The sequence below is a fragment of the Lepidochelys kempii genome, chromosome 12 (assembly GCF_965140285.1).
Source record: "Lepidochelys kempii isolate rLepKem1 chromosome 12, rLepKem1.hap1, whole genome shotgun sequence".
Classification (NCBI taxonomy): domain Eukaryota; kingdom Metazoa; phylum Chordata; order Testudines; family Cheloniidae; genus Lepidochelys; species Lepidochelys kempii.
Genome location: NC_136391.1, coordinates 5,891,938 through 5,911,151, shown reverse-complemented (window position 1 = coordinate 5,911,151; position 19,214 = coordinate 5,891,938). Strand labels below are relative to the sequence as shown.

Below are 19,214 nucleotides of genomic sequence, written 5' to 3'. Positions count from 1 at the left end.
CCCTGGGTCCCCGTAGTGCAAGGGAACGGCAGGGCTGAGGAGCTTTATGGCCAGAAGCATGGAGATTGACCTCACGGGCTTCCCTGGCACCACCAGATCTCTGGAGCAGCATTGGGGCCATACGTCCATGGGCTGCTGAGCTGGGACACTCCCTGCTGCTGGGCTGGGAGCTGCCAGATTGCCTCCTGCTCCTCAGCTGCAAGAGACCACTCGCTGCCCTGCCCCGGGTCAGACAGCTCTGCCTTCCGCAGGCCTCGTTCAGGGCTTCCCTGACCCAGACTTGGCACTGGGAACCAGCTAGCCGTGCTCCAGCACCTACCAGCTGGGGCCCTAGCAGGTCAAACAGGAGAGGCGTTGGCTTTGGCTGTGCGACATCCAATCCTGCTTTAAAAACGGCCAGTGATGGAGAATCTGCCATGGCGCTTGGCACACTGTAGCCACGGTTAATTACGCTCGCTGTTAAAACCGTACGCCTCCTCTCCAGGCTGAATGTGTCTAGCTTCAGCTGCCAGCCATTGGATTGCGTTAGCTTTCTCTGCTGGACTGAAGAGCCCACTAATAACTATTTGTTCCCCAGGTAGATACTAATAGACTGTGATCAAGTCACCCCTTAACTTCACTTTGTGAAGCAACATAGATTGAGCTCCTTGAGTCTCTCACTATAAGGCAGGTTTCTGATCCTTTAATCATTTTCTTGGCTCTTCGTTGAACCCTCTCCAATTGATCAACATCCTTCTTGAATCGTGGGCACCAGAACTGGACACAGGAGTCCAGCAGCGGTCGCACCAGCCAAATAGAGGTAATATAAACCTCTCTACTGCTACTCTCCATTCCCTGGTTTGTGCATCCCAGGGTTGCATCAGCTCTTTTGGCCACAGCATCGCACTGGGTGTTCATGTTCAACTGATTATCCACCATGACCCCCCAGTCTCTATCCAAGTCAGTGCTGCCCAGGCCAGAATCCCGCATCTTAGAAGTCTGGCCAGCATTCTTTATTCCACATATACATTTAGCCCTATTAAAATGCATAGTATTTGCTTGCGCCCAGGTTACCAAGCGATCCGGATCGCTCTGTATCCATGACCTGTCGTTTTTGTTATTTGCCACTCCCCACATCTTTGTGTCATCTGCAGACTTTATCAGTGATGACTTTGTTTCCTCCCAGCTCATTGACAAAAATGTTTTAAGTTCTGCCTCTTGCATCGATCTCTCCCCTTCCAGTGGCAGCAAGGTGTCACCGCGTGTGGCCCGGTGCGTTCCAATAGAGAAGGGGTTCTGCGCCCCCCCCCCCCCCCCCCGTGAATGCACCAGCCCTTCTCTGTCACATTCTGCCTTAGAACAAGGCCGGGGAGGGGGTCCTCAGATTCTAGTTCCCGTTTGTGCCTGTCGTAAAACCACAGTGTGGTTCCAGTTGGATCAAGAGCTCCTGAGGACCAGAGGAGCAGTGGGGACTGCTGGTTGGGATTGAGGGGTATTGACGTTTCAGGGCTGGCACAGCAGTGGGCTGGGGTTGGGATTGAGGGACACTGGCAGAGCTGTGTGTGGGGAGCCCAAGGCTTGGGTAACAGGGGACTGCAGGACTGGCAAAGGGGGTCTCTAGGACACCAAGGAGAATCTAACTTTGCAATGACATTTCATGGAAACAAGGTTCTATTTGTGGTTACTGTGACAGACTGACAATGGCCTGCACCATCCGGACAAACCTTATGCAATTAACATACACTTAATTCCATAAAGGGAAACGTTCTTGAATTAGGGTTAATACCTGTGGGGTCCATTGTATTAAAAATGCGATTGTCGGTGTGTTAGTGTGGGCCTGTGTGTAACTTTTCTAGGAGACTGGCTAGTGTCAACCTTGGGGGGAAAGGACTGTCCTAGGAATGTCCAAGGACTTTTGGGGCCAATAAGCTTAAAGTAGATTTCCTAGGAAATAGCGGGGGGGTGGGGGAAGGAATGCAAATGTCCCACTTCCAAGCCATCCTTTTGCAGCTATGCCTTGGGAAGAGAGTCCCATTGTCCATTCATCACCTGCTCCTGCCAACTCCAGGCAATGACCCCAGGCTGTATAAAAGGTGGATTAAACTGTGATGAACTTTGAGCCCACAAGGAAAACCCTTGTAGCTGCTTTTAGTGTTTACTCAGTAGCACTTTTACCTTAAGAATAAAATAGGAAAATCTGTGGTGACTTATAACCATGGGTGATCGCACTGTTCTCAATCTTGGAAGAGAAAGCAAACAGGACTGGTTAAGCAGACTCTCCTGGGAGTAACCCAGTGAGGGCAAGGATCTGTTCAGCCAGGGCAGAAGGGAGAGAGACACAGGTATCCACCCAAGAGAGGTGAGGGCCAGGTGAGCCAGCAACTTGAGAGTGGGTGCCTTGGCTGGACCACTGAAGAGGAAACAGAGGGGCAGGTACCCTGACCGGTGACACAATCCAGATCATATCTAACCTCTGCATTAAATGCGCGATTCACAGGGAGTGTGGAGCCCCCTGAGAAATGCCATAGTCGAGGTCTTGGCACCTTTGGGTAAGAGAATTTAGGAAGATCAGCGTGTGGCTTCCCCTTTCCAGTGCGGCTTGATCTTCAGTTTTGGCTCACCCGTGTCTCCATAATGGAGAGGTTTGGAAAGGGCAGGTGGTCAGGGAGAACTTGGCCAGCAGAGCCTTGGTTGGGGCCAAACTGGTAGCTAGGAAAAGCCCTTCCCCAGAGCGGAGCTGTGAAGTGCTTGGCAAAACTGAAGTGTTCAGAGAGTGCTTGGCTACTCTAAGAGCAGGGTGCCATTCGAAACCCCCGTACCCTCTTGGCAAACACTGTAAGGGTTGCAGGCGGTGCTGGTACAGTGAGTTGCCAGGAGTCTCACAAGCTGGCTTTCTGAGATACAGTCAATTCGCAAACATTAGATGTTCCATCCCCGTCTTTATGGAGATTCTGGGTCTCTGTGAAAGAGTCAGAGCCAGCTCACCGCCATTATAAAACACTGGCTGTATGGAGAAGTTTGTATTCACCACGGTGTGAAACCCCTGGTTCTCAAGGGTGTCATGCCCACGTGTCTCAGGTTAGTTTCTGAAACCCTTCCAACTTATCTGAGGCCTTGACTCAGAGCCCCACTGGGGACAGAGAGGGAAATCTCAGGAGTTAGCCCAATTATGCGTTTTAAATGTAACCCTGTAACTAATGGATAAAAAGCAGGAGAGAGGCTCTTTGGAAAGTGGAATAGATGCAAACCACACAGGGCAGGTGCGTCCAGGAGGGGTCAGGGAACAGCGCTTAGGCCCCTGGCCATGACTTAAATCCTGGACAACTGGGAAGGTGCAAGGAGACTGGAGAAAGCAAGTACTACATACAACAACTCTGAGTAAAGGACAGGAAGGCCATGTCCAGCTGCCAGAGCCTATGTAGGCACAGCTCTGCTGCTGTAGCGAGACCGGCATGGCCCCTAGTGAGGACGCAGAGAACCCTGACAGCAGTGGCATGCCTGTGCCTGCAACCCCCGGACACGCATGGAGGATGCCATTTTGTAGAACAAGATGGTGTCCTCTGAACAGCATAACCACACATGCACCATTCCTGCCACATCACGTCGAGGGATGTGATCGTTCCCCTCTATTTGGCATGGGTGAGGCCTCATCTGGAGTACTGTGTCCAGTTTTGGGTCCCACTCTACAAGAAGGTTGTGGAAAAATTGGAAAATATCCAGCGGAGGGCAACAAAAATGATTAGGGGGCTGGAACACATGAGTTATGAGGAGAGGCTGAGGGAACTGGGGATGTTTAGTCTGCGGAAGAGAAGAATGAGGGGGGATTTGATAGCTGCTTTCAACTACCTGAAAGGGGATTCCGAAGAGGATGGCTCTAGACTGTTCTCAGTGGTAGCAGATGACAGAACGAGGAGTAATGGTCTCAAGTTGCAGTGGGGGAGGTTTAGGTTGGATATTAGGAAAAACTTTTTCACTAGGAGGGTGGTGAAACACTGGAATGTGTTACCTAGGGAGGTGGTGGAATCTCCTTTCTTAAAAACTTCTAAGGTCAGGCTTGAGAAAGCCCTGGCTGGGATGATTTAATTGGGGATCGGTCCTGCTTTGAGCAGGGGGTTGGACTAGATGACCTTCTGGGGTCCCTTCCAACCCTGATCTTCTATGATTCTATGGTCACACCACAGGGCAGATGCCATTTTGCATGCAAGTGAAAAACCGCAGGCCTCACTGAAAATGTCACAGAGCAAGGTGGGTGAGGTAATATCTTTTTACTGGATCAACTTTTGAGCTTACAGAGAGCTCTTCTTTAGGTCTGGGCAAGATACTACCTCACCCAGCTTGTCTTTCTGTAGCCTGGGCCAACATGGCTACACCACCACTCTGTTATAAAACCAGCGTGACGCACCCTTGGCCGCCAGGCAGGGTTCTTCTGCCGGCACAGTAACACACCTCCCTGAGTGGAGGAAGCTGTGCTGACGGAAGAATGATTCTGTTGCCTTCTCTCTGGGGGGTTTGCTGGGTTCGTGCAACGTTCATTCAGCTCCCCTGGGCACATGCATTCGGGCACAACCTGTAATTCCACGCTCACAGGCTGGCGTTTTTATGGCACCACGAACAAGGTCACTGGCGCTAACTGAATGCGGCCACGGTTTGGTATTCCTCCTTCCCGGGGTCATTCAGTGTGTGGCCCTGAGCCTTATTTCATGCCCCCCCCCCAAAAAAAAACCAAAAACCCCTGCGCTAAAGATGGAGTATCTGATTTCTGTGCGGGTTTCTCGAATGCACTTGCAGAGCACCTCAGATCTTCACACCACTCTGCCTCCGGTCCCCGTCTGTAAAATGGAATAATCCCTCTCTGCTTTACAGAGACAGACACCTGCTTGAAGTGTGCCCACCGGGTTTGGGGGCCCATTTGGCTGGGGGCGCCCATGCAGCACTCTGCATCCTGAAAACCACGCCCCAGGCGTCTTTGGTTGGCAACGCAGGGCCGACCCCTGAAAAGCCGGGTGACTTCTCGACATCGCACAGGGAGCCTCTGGCAGAATCAGGGGCAGAACCCAGCACTCGTGGGTCCCGAGCCAGAAGGGATCTGCATGCTTTCGGCTGCTGCAGCGATTGAGGCAGGGCGCCTGTGGACAACAGGCTCGCCCCTTAACCCTCAACAGGCTCATCCTGGGCAGGGAGCGAGCGGTGCTGATTAACGGGCAGGGAGCTGCATGGCTGGGAGCTGAGTGGGGGCTCACTGGGCATGTGTTCTGTGTCCTCCGGAAGGCATGGGAGCAGGGTGGGGAGGGGAGGGTGGGTTGAGTCCTGGGGCGTGTTCCCCACAGCCTGACTTAGTGGATGGGCTGTGTGGGGGTACGTACCCAGCAGGGGGTGAGAGCAGGTGCTGTCTGGCGGTTGGTGCAAACCCCTCTGTGTGTGGCTAGGGAGTGGAGGATGGTGTGTACCCCATGGCCAGCGTGACAGTAGCTGGCGTGTGGTGTGAGTAGGGTGTGGGGGCTGCCTTGGCGAGGGGATGCTATTTGCACAAGTGCGGGAGTGAGTGTGCGCGCCGTGTACACCTTTGGCGTGCGGGGGCGGGGGGGGGTGCATGGGAGCGTGCAGACTGCATAGCGAGCTGTGCTCCTTTGCCAGGCCCCGCTCCTGTTAATGGTTAATGTCCCGCCAGGAGCTATCAGCCCTGCCATCAGCACTGAGAACAAACTGTACCTCGGTGGGATGGTTTGTTTTCATTCCTTTCTCTCCTCCCCGGGACATGATACCTGCAGGTGTACAGAGCTCTAATCAGCCCCACGGGATTGCTGCTCTGCGCTCCTGTAATCTTCCCCGCCGCTGCCGCGTGCTAGGCACCGCTGCCCGCCACGCACCGGCCTCGGCTCAGCCCTGCTCCAGCCAGCCACCTCCCAGCGCCCCTACGGGCTCGCCCGCTCTGCCGGGCCAGGCTGCTTGGAGCCGCGTGCGTGAGGGCAGTTCCCTGGGCCTGCCCCCTGTGCTAGCCCACTCCCTTTGGCAGGCCGGGCGTCCAGCAGACAGAGCCGCGCTGCAGCTCAGAGCTGCCCCAGGGAGCTGTGCTGGTCGGTAACACCTGGTCATGCCCACCCGGGGAAGGGAGTTAGAACGGCACCCCCCCCCCACCCATACACACACTCACAGGCATGCAATACCCTGCACACCCTGATCCCCGGCAGCTCCCTCAGACGCTGGCCCCTGCGTGAGAGCCGGAGACGAACTCAGCCTGGCGCAGCAGAATCAGCCGTGTGGCTGGCCAGCGGGGCCTGGGCCCGGCTCCAGCGTCGTTCCCCTGACTGACCAGTACCCAGGTGCCCTGCCACCAAGCTCCCTCTGCAGAGGGCCCTGGGGCACACAGGGCCTTTGTCCTCCCTGGCATTGGGCAGCCTTAGATGGTGCTCAGGTGAGGCGGGAGCTCTGGTGCTGGGGATGGTGGGGGTCCAGCCCGGGTAGTGGGAGCCTTTGCTTTCTCCGGTGCTGTGAAGAGGGACGTGTGTCTGAAGCAGGCAGGGATGGGATGTGATTCCAGGCTTTCCTGCTCTTCTTCTTGGGCATCTCATCTGGTCTCTCCTCCTTCCCACAGGCCAGCTCGGAGGCACAGTGAGACTCACCCATGTGGGTCTTCACACCACGGCGAGTCCCTCCTTCCCCCAGCACGGTGCGTCGACGCTGCACGGGCTCAGAGCTGGTGCTGCTCGATTGGTGCAACCCCGTTATAAATCCCGCCGTGGCCTGCTCTGCCCCCGGGGGGTGCGTTGGGGGCCCAGAACTGCCCGGGCCAGCCGGCTGTTCGCCACTGCAGACTGAGCCTTTGCGTCTTCGGGGGCTCGGCCTGAGGCACCAGAGCTCGCGTACGGAAAGGAGCGGTCACCGCCCTCCCCCGGCACCCACGACACCCTGTCCCTGCTCTGCAGCACCGGGGCTCCGTGGCGAGCAGGCGTCAGTCCTACTGGCTAAGGAATTGTTGGGAAAGGGACGCAGGGGGCTTGGTTGTGCTTGACTCACTTGCCGGTTGCTTGCCATAATGCCTGTCAGCTCCCAGCAGTGCTGTGGTTTGCATTGTCCTACAGGCAGGGTGCTCTGTCCGGGAAAGAGCCTTTGCTAAGGGACAGCGGGGGGGAGTGCAGGGGGGCTGAGTGGCCTATGTTAGTCTTCAGCCATCCTTGATATGAAAAGCCAGAAAATAAAGGTCCTGAATCGTGCTCAGCAAAGGTGGGTCCCTGTTCAAAGGACAAGCCCCTCATCCCATGCTGCCATCTGTCCCAGTGCACCCCCAGGGGCCGCAGCCTCCTGAGTCACCTGCCCGTCTGCCCTGCCAACCCGCTGCCCGAGAGGAGTGAATCCTGGTGCCTGCGGCAGGGAGACGGGGGCGTCCGAGGCAACCTCTCCTCCCTCCAGTGCTGCGTGGCTGGCACAGCTCTGAAGGCCCTGCATAAACGGCGGCTGTTGGCTTTATTGATGGTCTCTGCAGCAGACTGGTGGCTTTCATATCAAACTGAAGACAACAGCGATTCCAGCAAGTCTCACTCGTGTTTCCATCGCACTTCGGAGCATGCTGAAAGGGTGCTAACCGCTTACTCTGGCTGGCGCTTGAGCGTTTCCATGCGAACGGGTCTCGGCGGTCACCGGTCAGCTACACGTTGGCTAGGCCTGGGCTCTGCCAGAGCGGGAGTTCTTCCCGGAAGTCTGATTTCCAGGCGCGAGGAGAGGGACCCAACCCGCCTTGCTGGGCCGATCGAATGGACGGGAGCGTTTCTGGGCCGGCTTCGGCACCAGGCTGAGCGGGGCAGGACGCTGGAGCATGGCAAGGGAATAGCCCGCCCCGGGGCTGCTGGCAGCTGGTTTGATTGGGTGCGGGGCTTGAAATTGCCATTGTAACGGTGGTGCAAACCTCTTCTATGCTCTTAGTAACGGTCCCTCCGGCTCTGGAGGCAGGAGGCTGCTGCGTGAATGCGACTGTCTGGCACGCACGGGCCCCTTCCCAGGGAGGGGGCCAGCTGGACGGGATGCATTGCTAGACGGGAGAGTTTAAACCTCACAGATGCCAAGTGGCCAGAGAATTGCTGGGCTGAGATTGCCCGCCGCCCCCTAAAAGACGAACACGGAGAGCCCCGAGAGAGGTGCGGCTTGCGTTTGTCCTCACAAGGCGCCTTTGCCGCTACTGCCCAGCGAGAAGGCCGGGCCGGGCGGGGCGCTGCAGGCGGGGCAGGGGACTGATACGGTCTTTAAGGCGGTTGTTGCAGCTTGTTAGGGGTGTGAGAATTCTGGCCCTGAGCCACGGCTGCACTTGCTGAAGCACCTGACACATCCCGTTGACTTGGTTAGGCCCCAGACACTTATGGGGAAGCACGTGTGTAAGCGGGTGGTGTTGGATTGGAGCCTGTGGCCTGGTCTACACTAAGCTATATCGCCCAGGGGTGTGAAAAATCCACACCTGTACATGGCATAGTGGAGACAGTGCTGGTCAACAGAAGGATTCTTCTATCGCCCTAGCTACCGCTTATCAGGGAGGTGGATTACCTGTACCGATGGAGAGTACCGACGCCAATGGGAGGAACTCTGCCAGACTGCAGCGTTTCAGTGTACAGAGTGGGTGAGGCTTGGTGAATGAGTCAGGGTGGCCCCTTTATGGTTGAATACTTTTTTTAATCGGCAGGAAACCAAAGGCTGCAGAGTAAAATTGCCATCTCTCTTCCAGCGTCTCTGAACTTCTTTTCTTTCTGGCATCTAAATAAATCAAAATTACGTCTAACTCAAATATTTGTGGCTATTTTTAGCAGATGATTTCACTCCAGTTTTACAGAAAAGCCCAATTAGGGTGGAGACAAAGAATGGACAGTTTCAGCCCCAAAGGACAGAGAACAGAGGGTGCGAATGGAAAGTGTCTTGCAACCTTAAAAACACTGTAACTGCGGTGGAACTACCCACAGCATTACAGAGTCCGCATTCGCTCCCTTGCTGTAAACCAACGGAGCCCATTCTTTGCTCTGGTGTTCACGCCGGCGCTCTGAACGCGTTCGGTGTATTTCTCTTGAGTTGTTCCAAAGCAGATTCAATCCTTGTTGCCCGTATTCCCTCCACGGCATGATGTTAACATGTGGAATTAACAATGTGTGAATGCATTTCTGCAATATTTTTATCTGTCCTACCATTTCCCTCCTTTTCTTTGGATGCTTTGCAGAGACTTTCACGTTCTCTTCCCTTTGGCTGGAACTGTAAACAATCTTCAGAAGGCTAAAAATATCCAGGGAAGGAAGCGTTTTCCACCGAGATTATTGTTAACGATCAAATTCAGGCAGATCAGTCCCTAGTTTCGGGTGGTTTCCGCCCAAGGTGGGTTGCAAGGTCCCAGTGGCATAGGGCTTGCATTGCCCCATTACCAGGCTGCAGATGAATTGCTTCTGCAGGAGTTTCAGCCCGTGGAACAAGCTGTTAGATGACTATAAATCTTGCTCTGTATCCTGGAGAAGTCTTGTGCTGACCGACCCTGTAGAATTCCACCTCTGTGCTCCCAGCGGTCGCACATTGGGAGCCATCTCCTTCAGTTTTCCCACCTCAGCCCAGGGTACATGAGTCCAGCTGTTGGAGATTGGGAGATCTTGGTTGGCTGCGAAGTGTTGCTGACTTTCATTGCTAGTCTTGTGAGATTTGGCATCTGTCACAAAACCCCAGCTTCTGGAGTCAGGTGATTGGGTGGGAGTCTCACTGGCTTTTTTTTTTTTAAATGAAAGTTTCTAGCCCTCGTGGCTGTGTGAAAATGTGACTTGAAAAGCCAGAAGATGAATTAAAAGAATCCCAAATGTCCACATTTTTAAACCCTCCTGACTTTGTAGCCAGCCTCCAAGTGTTGAATGCATGGGGCTAGCAGTGCTGAGTGGGGGATGCGATGCCAGCAGGAGCCAGGACAAGACAGGGTGCTAGATCTGACAAGCGGTATCATCCGGCTGGCCCCTGAGCCTTCCCGCTCTCGGCTTGGCAGTGTGAATGATCTAGGGTGTTTATCTGGGGCTATTTTTAGAGCTGTGCTCTGTGATGGGTTTGGAGATAAATGAGTGTTTTGTTCCTCCTCTGTGAGGTAAAAACAGCAGCTGAGTGACCTAATAAATCCCTGTGCCAAGGTCACGTCCCCATGGGATGGGGGCCTCCTCCCTTGCTGCTTGTCTGCGATGAGATCGGAGGGGAAGATTAGGGAGGTGGTGGAGTCTGAGCAGGGCTTGGCTCCCGGGCGTGGGAAGGGGTGGAAGGGCAGCAGGAGGCTGGGGCTGGTACTGCAGGCCCTGGGAAAGCTGCGTGCATTTGGAGTGGATGACGTTCATGTGGTGGCAGGTGCCCTGCTGATAGCCCTGGGGGCCAAAGTCCTCGGCTCATCCCCAGACCAGGTACGGCCTGGAGAGCAGCGTCCGCCGCGGGCTGGCTCACCAGTGTACCTCAGCCTGCGCTGCAGGAGGAGAGAGGCCAGTTTCCGTTGGTTCCTGAACCTCGTTGTGGAGCCTAAAGCAGCCCAGCCGCTTGTGGGGAGGTGAGGGGGACGGGCTGGCCGGACTGGGACCTCTGCGCGCTGGGTTTGGGCGGCTGTGACCGCTCCCACGGGGAAGAAGGCCCCTGCACTGCTGGGTTTGTGCCGTGGGCTAGGGCTTGGTGCACAGGTATTACCCTGTAGTAGGCACCATAAGTATATTTTAGACAGTTCCACATGTCCAGTCCATGCTAGGCTTTCTCCGTAAGAATCTGTTATGCCGGAGGTGGGATGGATCCCAGGAAATGTGTCTTTGATCTGTGGGCAGCAGCAAAGCACTTTGAAGCTGGTGGACTAAATGGGAGAGCAGTTAAATGTCCCTTCATATAGTGATAGCTGAGACAGTAGAAGCCACCACTCAAATCACAGGCCAATGTGGCAAAACTGGGGTAGGAGTCGAGCCATGCAATCTGAGGGGTTTTCCCAGGGATCTCAATGCAAACACAATGGGCTGTGTGTGGTTTGGTGGAGCTGTATGTATGTGCTAAACACAAACAGCAGACAAGAGGAGAGGGCCCAGAGAAACCCAAGGAGGCTGCAAGAGCTTCCTTGTTCACAAATCCAAGCCTCTTTCCAGCAAGCACACTGCCCAAAAAGCTCTGTCTTGGCTTTCTCACAGGGTCGTGCTCTTAGCACTGAACACAGCAGACGTCAAACAGGACTTTCCATGTTCTTTGTCAATAAACAGGTTTGCATCACAGAAACACCTGACCTCATCATCAACGTCTCCTCTTAACAAAAACAACCAGCAAGGACCTGAATATTGGTTAACATCTTGGGCTAAAAAGGGGATGACTAAAGCTTGGTGTCCTTTAAGTCCTTAGTTAAGGTCAAGTCTACACTGCAGGCTTCTGCCAGAATAGCTATGTTGGCCGGGGTGTGAAGAGGTCTGAGTCCTGATTGGCAAAAGCCCAGAGTGTAAATGGAGCTGGACTGGGAAAGCTGCCCTTTTATGGGTGTAGCTTGTTTTGCTCGGGGTTGTGCTATGCCAATCTGTAGCGCAGTGTTGCCGATGTAGCTGCATTCGCAGTCAGGAGGCTTTGCCAGCGCTGCGTACCAGCACTCGCTGGCCCCGGGAGCGCTCCTAGCCACGGGAGACACACACACGTCCGGAATGTCTCAAGTAGTGTTTCCTGTTGTGCTACTTCTCTCAAGTTAACCCAGGACCACCAACTCTATCCAGACACCCCGCCTGAGACTCATGAAAGTAGTTGCGTCTCTGGGGTGCGTCGTACGTGGGTTTAAAAACGTACCTCCCCCACGCTGGCTGCCAAGTCTCACAGCTGGGCTCCCGGTCACTGCTGGCACTCAGCTGGGAGTGCCGCTGTGCTCAAGGCAGTGCTGCCCAGTGGCTGGATGAACAGACTGGGAGCCAGGAGCCTGGGTTCTGCTCCTGACTCTGGACCGTATGGTGCCATTCTTTGCTGGAGTTAATGGGGAGTTCTGCTTAACAGCTAGGGGCACCCTCAGGCACCAGCTCCCTAGGACAACCTGGCCTGCCTGTGCCCGCCTACAAATGAGGCATAATGAGACTTACCTGCCTTTTGAAGGCCCTTTGAATGGTTCTCATGAAAGATTTTATTGTTGCTACGAAATCCCCATGGAGTAGATCCTGCCCCCCTGCTCGCAAGGCGCACAGGTGCTGCTCCAGCAGAGGGTCTCTGTGCACACATCCTGCTCTGGGCCAGATCCTCAGCTGTGCCCAGTGGGGAGTGAGAGGGCAAGATGGCTTAGCTACCTTTCCACACATCCCACTCCTGCTGGGGCTGAGGTGGGGGATAAGTTATGGTGGCTGCAGCAGGCCCATAAGGAAGGACCTGTTGGCTGAGGATTGGCCAGGTCACGGTGCCCTGACTCTGCCCCCCATCCTGCCCCTGATATGTTTTCTACGTGTAGGGGGAGGATGTGGTGTCAAGCCAGCTGCCATGGCTTCACACCACCCCCAAACTCCCTGACACAGAGAGAATCCTGGCTGCCCTTTTAGGGCATCTTCCCAGCTGAGGGGAGGAAGGGGGGGATATGTGTGGGCCCAGTCCCTGTTTCCTGGAGCTCAGGGTGCGGAGGCTGCAGCTAGGCCATCTTGTAGGCAGCGGGCAGCGCTTAGCACCCTCGCTCGCTAAGTCTTCTCTTGGCTCTTGCAGGGTGTGATTCTGGGTTTGGAAAGCAGGCCGCGCGCCACTTGGATTCCATGGGCTTTAAGGTGTTTGCGAGCGTGCTGGACCTGGAGAGTGCTGGTGCCAAGGAGCTCCGGCAGAGCTGCTCACCAAGCCTCACGCTGCTGCAAATGGACCTGACCAAACCGGACGACATCCGGAAAGCCCAGCAGCTCGTCCAGCCCCAGACGGCGAGCACAGGTAGGAGCCCTGGCTTCCGGGCGCCCCCGTCCGCATCAGACCGCTGGGGGCAGCCCATCACGAGCAACCCCACGCGGGGCCCTGCTAGGGCGGTGACCTCAGCCTGTGGAGCAGGGCCCCAGACCAGCCCCTTCTGCCTGATATTCCGGTTATGCTGCTCAGGCTGCACCCACAGCCTCCCACCACGATCCGCGCGGGAGTCAGCTGTTCGTTTCTCCTGCTCCTTCCTGCCAGTGGCTGTCCCCCCAACTCGGCTCTCCCCTCACCCTTGGGCTCCAGCTTTGCAGGTGCATGGAAAACGATCTGTGCCTGGCTCTGAACCGCTGTCCCCTCCTGACCTGGGGAGCTCTCTTTGGTGGGAGGGGATAGCTCACGGGTCCTGGTGGGTCCCCTCCCTGCATCAGGGTAAAGCTGAGTTCCCTAAGCATCCCCGGTCGGCGCGGGCTTTCCAGGCAGTCGAACAGGGGGTAGCGTCAGGCCGCGCCGGTCCCATGCCTGCATCCCGCTGACGCTCGCCTTCTCCGCGCCCCTCTCCACAGGGCTCTGGGGTTTGGTGAACAATGCAGGCTTCGACGACACCATCGCTGACGCCGAGCTCTCCCCGCTCTGCAAATTCCGCACCTGCATGGATGTGAACTTCTTTGGCACGCTCGAGCTCACCAAAGCACTGCTGCCCCTGCTCCGCTCCTCCCGGGGCAGGATTGTGACCGTCAGCAGCCCGGCAGGTAAAGGCCCGGTCCCCACCCGGTGGGGAAGAAGTGGGGCTGGGTGGGGACCAGGCCACAGTGCCTCATAAGACCAGCCACATAGAGTCAGACCAAAGGTCCATCTAATCCAGTGTCCTGTCTTCTGCCAGTGGCCAGTGCCAGGTGCCCCAGAGGGAATGCACAGAACAGGGAATCCGCGAATGAGCCATCCCCTGTCGTCCACTCCCAGCTTCTGGCAGTCAGAGGTTTCGCAGGAGCTGTAGTTTGGTTGCTTTTGATGGTGAGCTGCTCACTAGGGCCCCAGTATCTTTCATCTGGCCTCAGCTCGTAGATACCAAGCCAGGTTTGCCCCGATCCCCAGTAATGTATGTTTTATCTGGCACCTGTAGCCTAGGCTACCAAATTTCTAATTGCACAAAACTGAGCACCCTAGCCCCGCCCCTTCCCTGACACCACGCCCCCTGCCCCCTGCTCACTACATTCCCCCTCCCTCAGTGGCTCACTCTCCTCCACCCTCACTCACTTTCACCAGGCTGGGACAGGGGGTTGGTGTGCGGGCGGGGATGGGGGATCTAAATGGGGGTGCGGGCTCTGGGGTGGGGCTGGGGATGAGAGGTTTGGGGTATAGGAGGGGGTTTTGGGTTTGTGGGGGCTCAGGGCTGGGGCAGGGCTTACCTCAGGCAGCTCCCAGTCAGCAGTGCAGCGGGGGGGGGGGGCTAAGGCAGGCTGACTGCCTGTCCTGACACTGCGCTGTGCCCCAGAAGCGGCCAGCAGGTCTGGCTCCTAGGCGGAGGTACGGCAGGTGGCTCTGCACACTGCTGTCATCCGCAGGCACCGCCCCCGCAGCTCCCATTGGCCCCGTTCTCCCCTGTCGAGGAGCCAGATGTGCTGGCTGCTTCCGGGGCATAGCGCGGAGTCAGGACCGGTAGGAACTAGCCTGCCTTAGCTCTGCAGCACCGCCGATGGGACTTTGAACGGCCCGGTTGGCGGTGCTGACTGGAGCTGCCAGGTTCCCTTTCGAGCGGGTGTTGCGGTCGAAAACCGAACACCTGGTCACCCCACTGTGGCCGCAGCATCTCCGCGTACCAAGCAGCAAACACAGCGAAGAGTCCAGCAAGGGGACTAGCTGCCTCCTTCCTGCCCAGAAAGCTGCGGAATGTTTTTATTTTTGCTGGGCAGGGTCAGCTGCTGCCAGTGTGAGGTTTGCATCTTGTTCTGAAGGCAGAGCTCCAAGCGTTGGGGGCGTTCTCTCCCCCAGGAGGCAGGTCCATAGCCTTGTGCGACTTGCCACGAATCTCCGACCCTTGCTGCCACGTGCCTCCCCCTGGAGGCTGGCGGGTCCATTCTGGGAACTGTTCCGAGAGCTTGACGCCCTGGGCGAGTGGCGTGGCTTTAGGTCACTTGCTCCAATGTCATGGGGGTCTTTAAGGAGGAGAAGTGATCTCGTGACACTCGCCTGTTGTTTGAGACGGAGGCCAGTGGGGTATGCAGTGCCGGGGGTGAGGTGCTCTCAACTGGAGGTGGAGTTAGGACTCAGACTCGGCTCTGTGACAGTCCTGAGTTTCACCCCCTGTGTCTCTTGGAAAGGACGTGCCAATCTGTGCTTAGCTGTGCTGTGCTGAAGTGCTGGACCACACCTTCCCCCCAGGACCGGGACCCAGGAGTTCTGATACCCGTAACTGTTATGTTGTCTCGCAAATAATTCTGCCCCCACAGCAACGGCCCGTGTGTTTTCTTCTCTCCAAGGCGACATGCCGTACCCGTGTTTAGCAGCGTACGGGGCCTCGAAAGCTGCCCTCACCCTCCTCATGGACACGTTCCGAAGCGAGTTGGAGCCCTGGGGGGTCAAAGTGAGTGTGATCCTACCCGGCTACTTCAAAACGGGTAAGAGCTCCTCACCTGCCAGCCGGGCTGTGATGGGGGGACACGTGGTGAGGCCTGCCTAGGGTGGTATATTGGGCAGGCTTGTCACAACGGCCCGCGTCTCAGGGAACAACCTGCACTCGTTGCTGTGAGTGAAGCCCGGCTCCCGAAAGCCGGCTGTGTGGAAAGACGCCCAGTCCCAGCTGTCCCCCTGAATGTTTACTAAGCATTTCACAGCCGGTGTTAATTAATTAAAGCCTCGATCTGTACAGGAGAGGAGGAAAGGACCAGCCGCGTCCGCGTCTTGGTAAAGATCAGATAACTGAGAGATTGCTCAAGATCACTTCAGGCACTGCCAGGACTAGAACCCTGAACTCTCTAATGTCACAGAACTAGCTGTCATTTGCTTCCCTTTTGGGAGCGCTATGTACTGAGCTGTGCTGTGTCTAATTGCCCAGTGTCCTAAGGGGCAAGACTGTCCAAATGTCCTCCTCGTGGCCACAGGTAAGAACACTGGCCGCTGCTGGATGCTGAGCTGTGTAGAAAATCTGGCTCTGGTTGCGATGCGGAGCCCCTCTAGAAAATCGGGCCTTAGCTGTCCCTTGGCCACACCTCACTCTTTTCTGGGACTGTGCTAACCATCCTTCCGGCCCCGGTCACGTCAGTTGCCAATCTGCAGATAGTTCAGAGCAGAGCAATACCCTCTTCTCGTTGAAGTGCCCAGAACCAAACCCCACGTTCCAGGCGTGTTGTACCCCAGGTTTAGAGAGGAGCGTTTCTCTGATGAGAGGAGACCTGCCAGCTGGGCACTCCCCAGCAGAGCTGGAAGGAGAGGGGCTTCATTGACACATGTTCAGACCAAAACTGCACGGGGCTTTTTCTGCTCCACTTCCGAGGAGAGCAACAGGAACAGATTTTGCTATTCGAACCCCAGCCAGTCCAGACATGGGGGGGCAGGTCACTTTTGTGGTCCGCAGGGGAGATGGAACTTTAATATCGTGGAACTAACTTTGCTGGCGGCTCCTTCCCTGGCCGTGTGGTGTCTCCCTGGGCCAGAGATCTTGTCCTCGCTCTGTTTTGATGGGGCACTAAGCAGCCTTCTGGCTGCTGGATGAAGTGGTGCTTTTGGTCTGCAATATCACGTCTAATTTACTTGGCCCAAGTCTCAGCAGTTCTGTTTCCCAGGGCACACCTAGGCATGGGATTATTTTTCCCCAGCTATTTAGCAAGCTTTCTGCAGGCTCCCTCACTTTACCTGCTGCCCGTGTGTCTTGTCTCTCTGGGACCTGCTACTGGGTTTCACGGGCCTCACTGATGTTAGCAACTCTTGCCAATTTAGTGTCATCATCTGCACACGTTGTCCGTGTGCTGTTTGCCTCGCCCTGTCATTATGATGCTGTTACTTAACAGCAGTGGTGGGCAGGGAGTGTCACAGAAAGATTGGAAACCCCGCGATGCACAACTCACAGCTAGATCAAAGACAGCAAGTGCAGGGAGATATGTCCCTGGGGGAACATGAGCAGGAGGTAGGGCTGCAACCTGGATGCCACTAGTTACTTTTAAAGATCCTTGCGCTGCATTGCACAAAGGAGGAGTGCGGGCTTGTCCACACATGGAGCTGTTCTGGAGTGGCTGTTCTACTGTAAATTCACCCTAGTCCGGAACAAAGTTACTGTGTAGACGAACCCTTACGTGGCAACAGAGGATCCGGCACCATGAGGTGTGTGCCGAGGCAGCAGGCGGGGGACACTGAGGTAGTGGAAAATCCAGGACTGAGGATGAGGGCTGAAGGCAGCACAGAAGTGAGGGTGGCACTCCCATGATGACCCCCTTTTGGGTCAGGACCCCCATGGTTCCAACACTGTGAAATTTCAGGTGTAAACATTGAAACTGTGACATTGACTAATTTTAAATTCCTATAACCATAAAGTTGACCAAACTGGACCGTGACTTTGGTAGGGCCCTACCCAGTGGGGACGGGTCACCAACTTGTATCTACGCAGCCAAAAAACCCCCATGGCAGTGAGTCTCCGCCCGGGACAACTGTCTTGGGCTTGTGGGGCTCAACAAAGCACAATGGATGTTCAGGCTGGGGCTGGACCCCTGGGCTCTGAGACCCTCCCCACTTGCCGGGTTTCAGCCCGAGCATCTACACTGCTAGTTTTAGCCCTGCAGTTTGAGCCCTGCAAGCGAGAGTCAATTGGCTCTGAGCCGCACGGCCGCAGGGTATTTTTGCTGTGTAGATGTCCCCTGAGAACCGGAGGCCATTCCCGAGCAGTGGCGTGTTCTCATTGCTGACAGACTGTCTCTCGCTCGACCCCACAGCTGGGAGGAGGGAAGGTTCCCTAGGTTTGCTATCCATGGACGCCCTGGGTGGAGGAGGGAGGTGCTGCACTCTCTGCATTCCCCCGGGTCGTGCGTCTGGGGTGGGGCGGCCAGGCAGCAGGGACCAGGGCTTAAGGCTGTTGGGTTCATTCTAGGTACGAGTTGCGACCCTGCCTACTGGCACGAGAAGAAGGAGCAGCTCCTGGCCAGCCTGCCCACGGACTTGCTGCAGGCCTACGGGGAGGAGTACATCCATGAGATCAACAAGCAGTTTGTTAAATTCATGAAGATTGCGAATGAGGATTTGAGTTTAGTGGTGAACAGCATCGCCGACGCCCTCATCTCCACCACTCCAGCGCCGCGCTATTACCCGGGGCGGGGCATGCGGCTCATTTATTTCATCCACCACTACCTGCCCTCCGTCATCAGAGACCTCTTCCTTAAAGCATTCTTCATCAACCAAAAACTCCCCAGGGCACTGCAGCCAAAGCACCAGAACGGGCTCAAGCAAGAGTAACCCTTGCCGCAGGCTGCGGGGGAGCCAGGAAGGCGCCTGGAGATGTTGTAAAGCAGTGGCGGGGTGGAGGGAGTCTTCTCACTGTATAGTCTTAGGCACAAAACTAGGTAAAACCGAGAGCGCGCACGTGCATGACACGGCCGCTGCGTTGTTCTTGTGTGCCGGGCAGGGCGAATCAGCACACTCAGAAACCAAATTGCTTTCTCTGAATCAAAGCGATGCAGATCTATTTCCTACTGTGTAAGAATCAAAGTGCTTGAGAGACCTTGGTGGGTATTATTTTTCTGACTGGGTGTCTCTCATGAAAAGGCCGCTGGCGAGACGCGGAATCACGTATGGGTCAGCTGCCCCCACCATGTCATGTACCTGAGTGATTTTTCTCAGCTAAGTGAATTTTTCTTTGCTGCTGCTGGGATGTAAGTGTTACTCTCTCAGTTGTCTCTTGACTGGCTCAAGAACGGTGGCCTTTACCTGTCAATGGACCAAACCTGTGTCTGCCTCTCTCTGCAGCTCTTCACACTCCAGCCCAGGACCCAGCTCTCCTGGACTTCAGCTGGGACTGTGGTGGCCAAGTCTCGAGCGGACGGTCTACAGATCTTTTCACAGGATGAATTATGTGATTGTCACTTTTTAAATAAACCGGTTATTTGTATTTCAGCTAAACCCCTGAGGTCTCGCTCTCTCCTGGTGGAAGGCGGTGGGGCTTCCCAGGGGAAGTCCACACCCATAGATGTTGGAAATGGTCATTCAGTCCATCCCCCACCCAGTGCAGGACTGGGCCCTACCAGCGTTGGCAGGGGAAGGACAGTCTTTAGGTGGGGGCAGCGTGTACCTCTAGCAGAAGCAGCCCTGCAGGGGTGCAGCTCGCTGGCTGAGGGGGCTGTTTTCTGGATGTTTGGGTGTCTCGGGCTCTTTGAGGATGGGTGTGTGGGGATGTTACTGCG

At 55.9% G+C, this 19,214-nt stretch overlaps 1 protein-coding gene across 2 annotated transcripts in view; it reads left to right on the top strand.

The window, feature by feature from the left end:
- Window positions 1–18,927, top strand: part of HSD11B2 (hydroxysteroid 11-beta dehydrogenase 2) — a 52,500-nt gene extending 33,573 nt beyond the window's left edge. For both annotated transcript variants that reach the window (XM_073307283.2, XM_073307284.2), the window contains exons 2-5: window positions 12,646–12,858; window positions 13,398–13,583; window positions 15,312–15,449; window positions 17,909–18,927. In XM_073307283.2, coding sequence (XP_073163384.1) covers window positions 12,646–12,858; window positions 13,398–13,583; window positions 15,312–15,449; window positions 17,909–18,270 — 899 coding nt within the window. In that variant the 3' untranslated portion in view covers window positions 18,271–18,927. The remainder of the gene's footprint in view (window positions 1–12,645; window positions 12,859–13,397; window positions 13,584–15,311; window positions 15,450–17,908) is intronic.
- The last annotated feature ends 287 nt before the right edge of the window (window positions 18,928–19,214 follow it).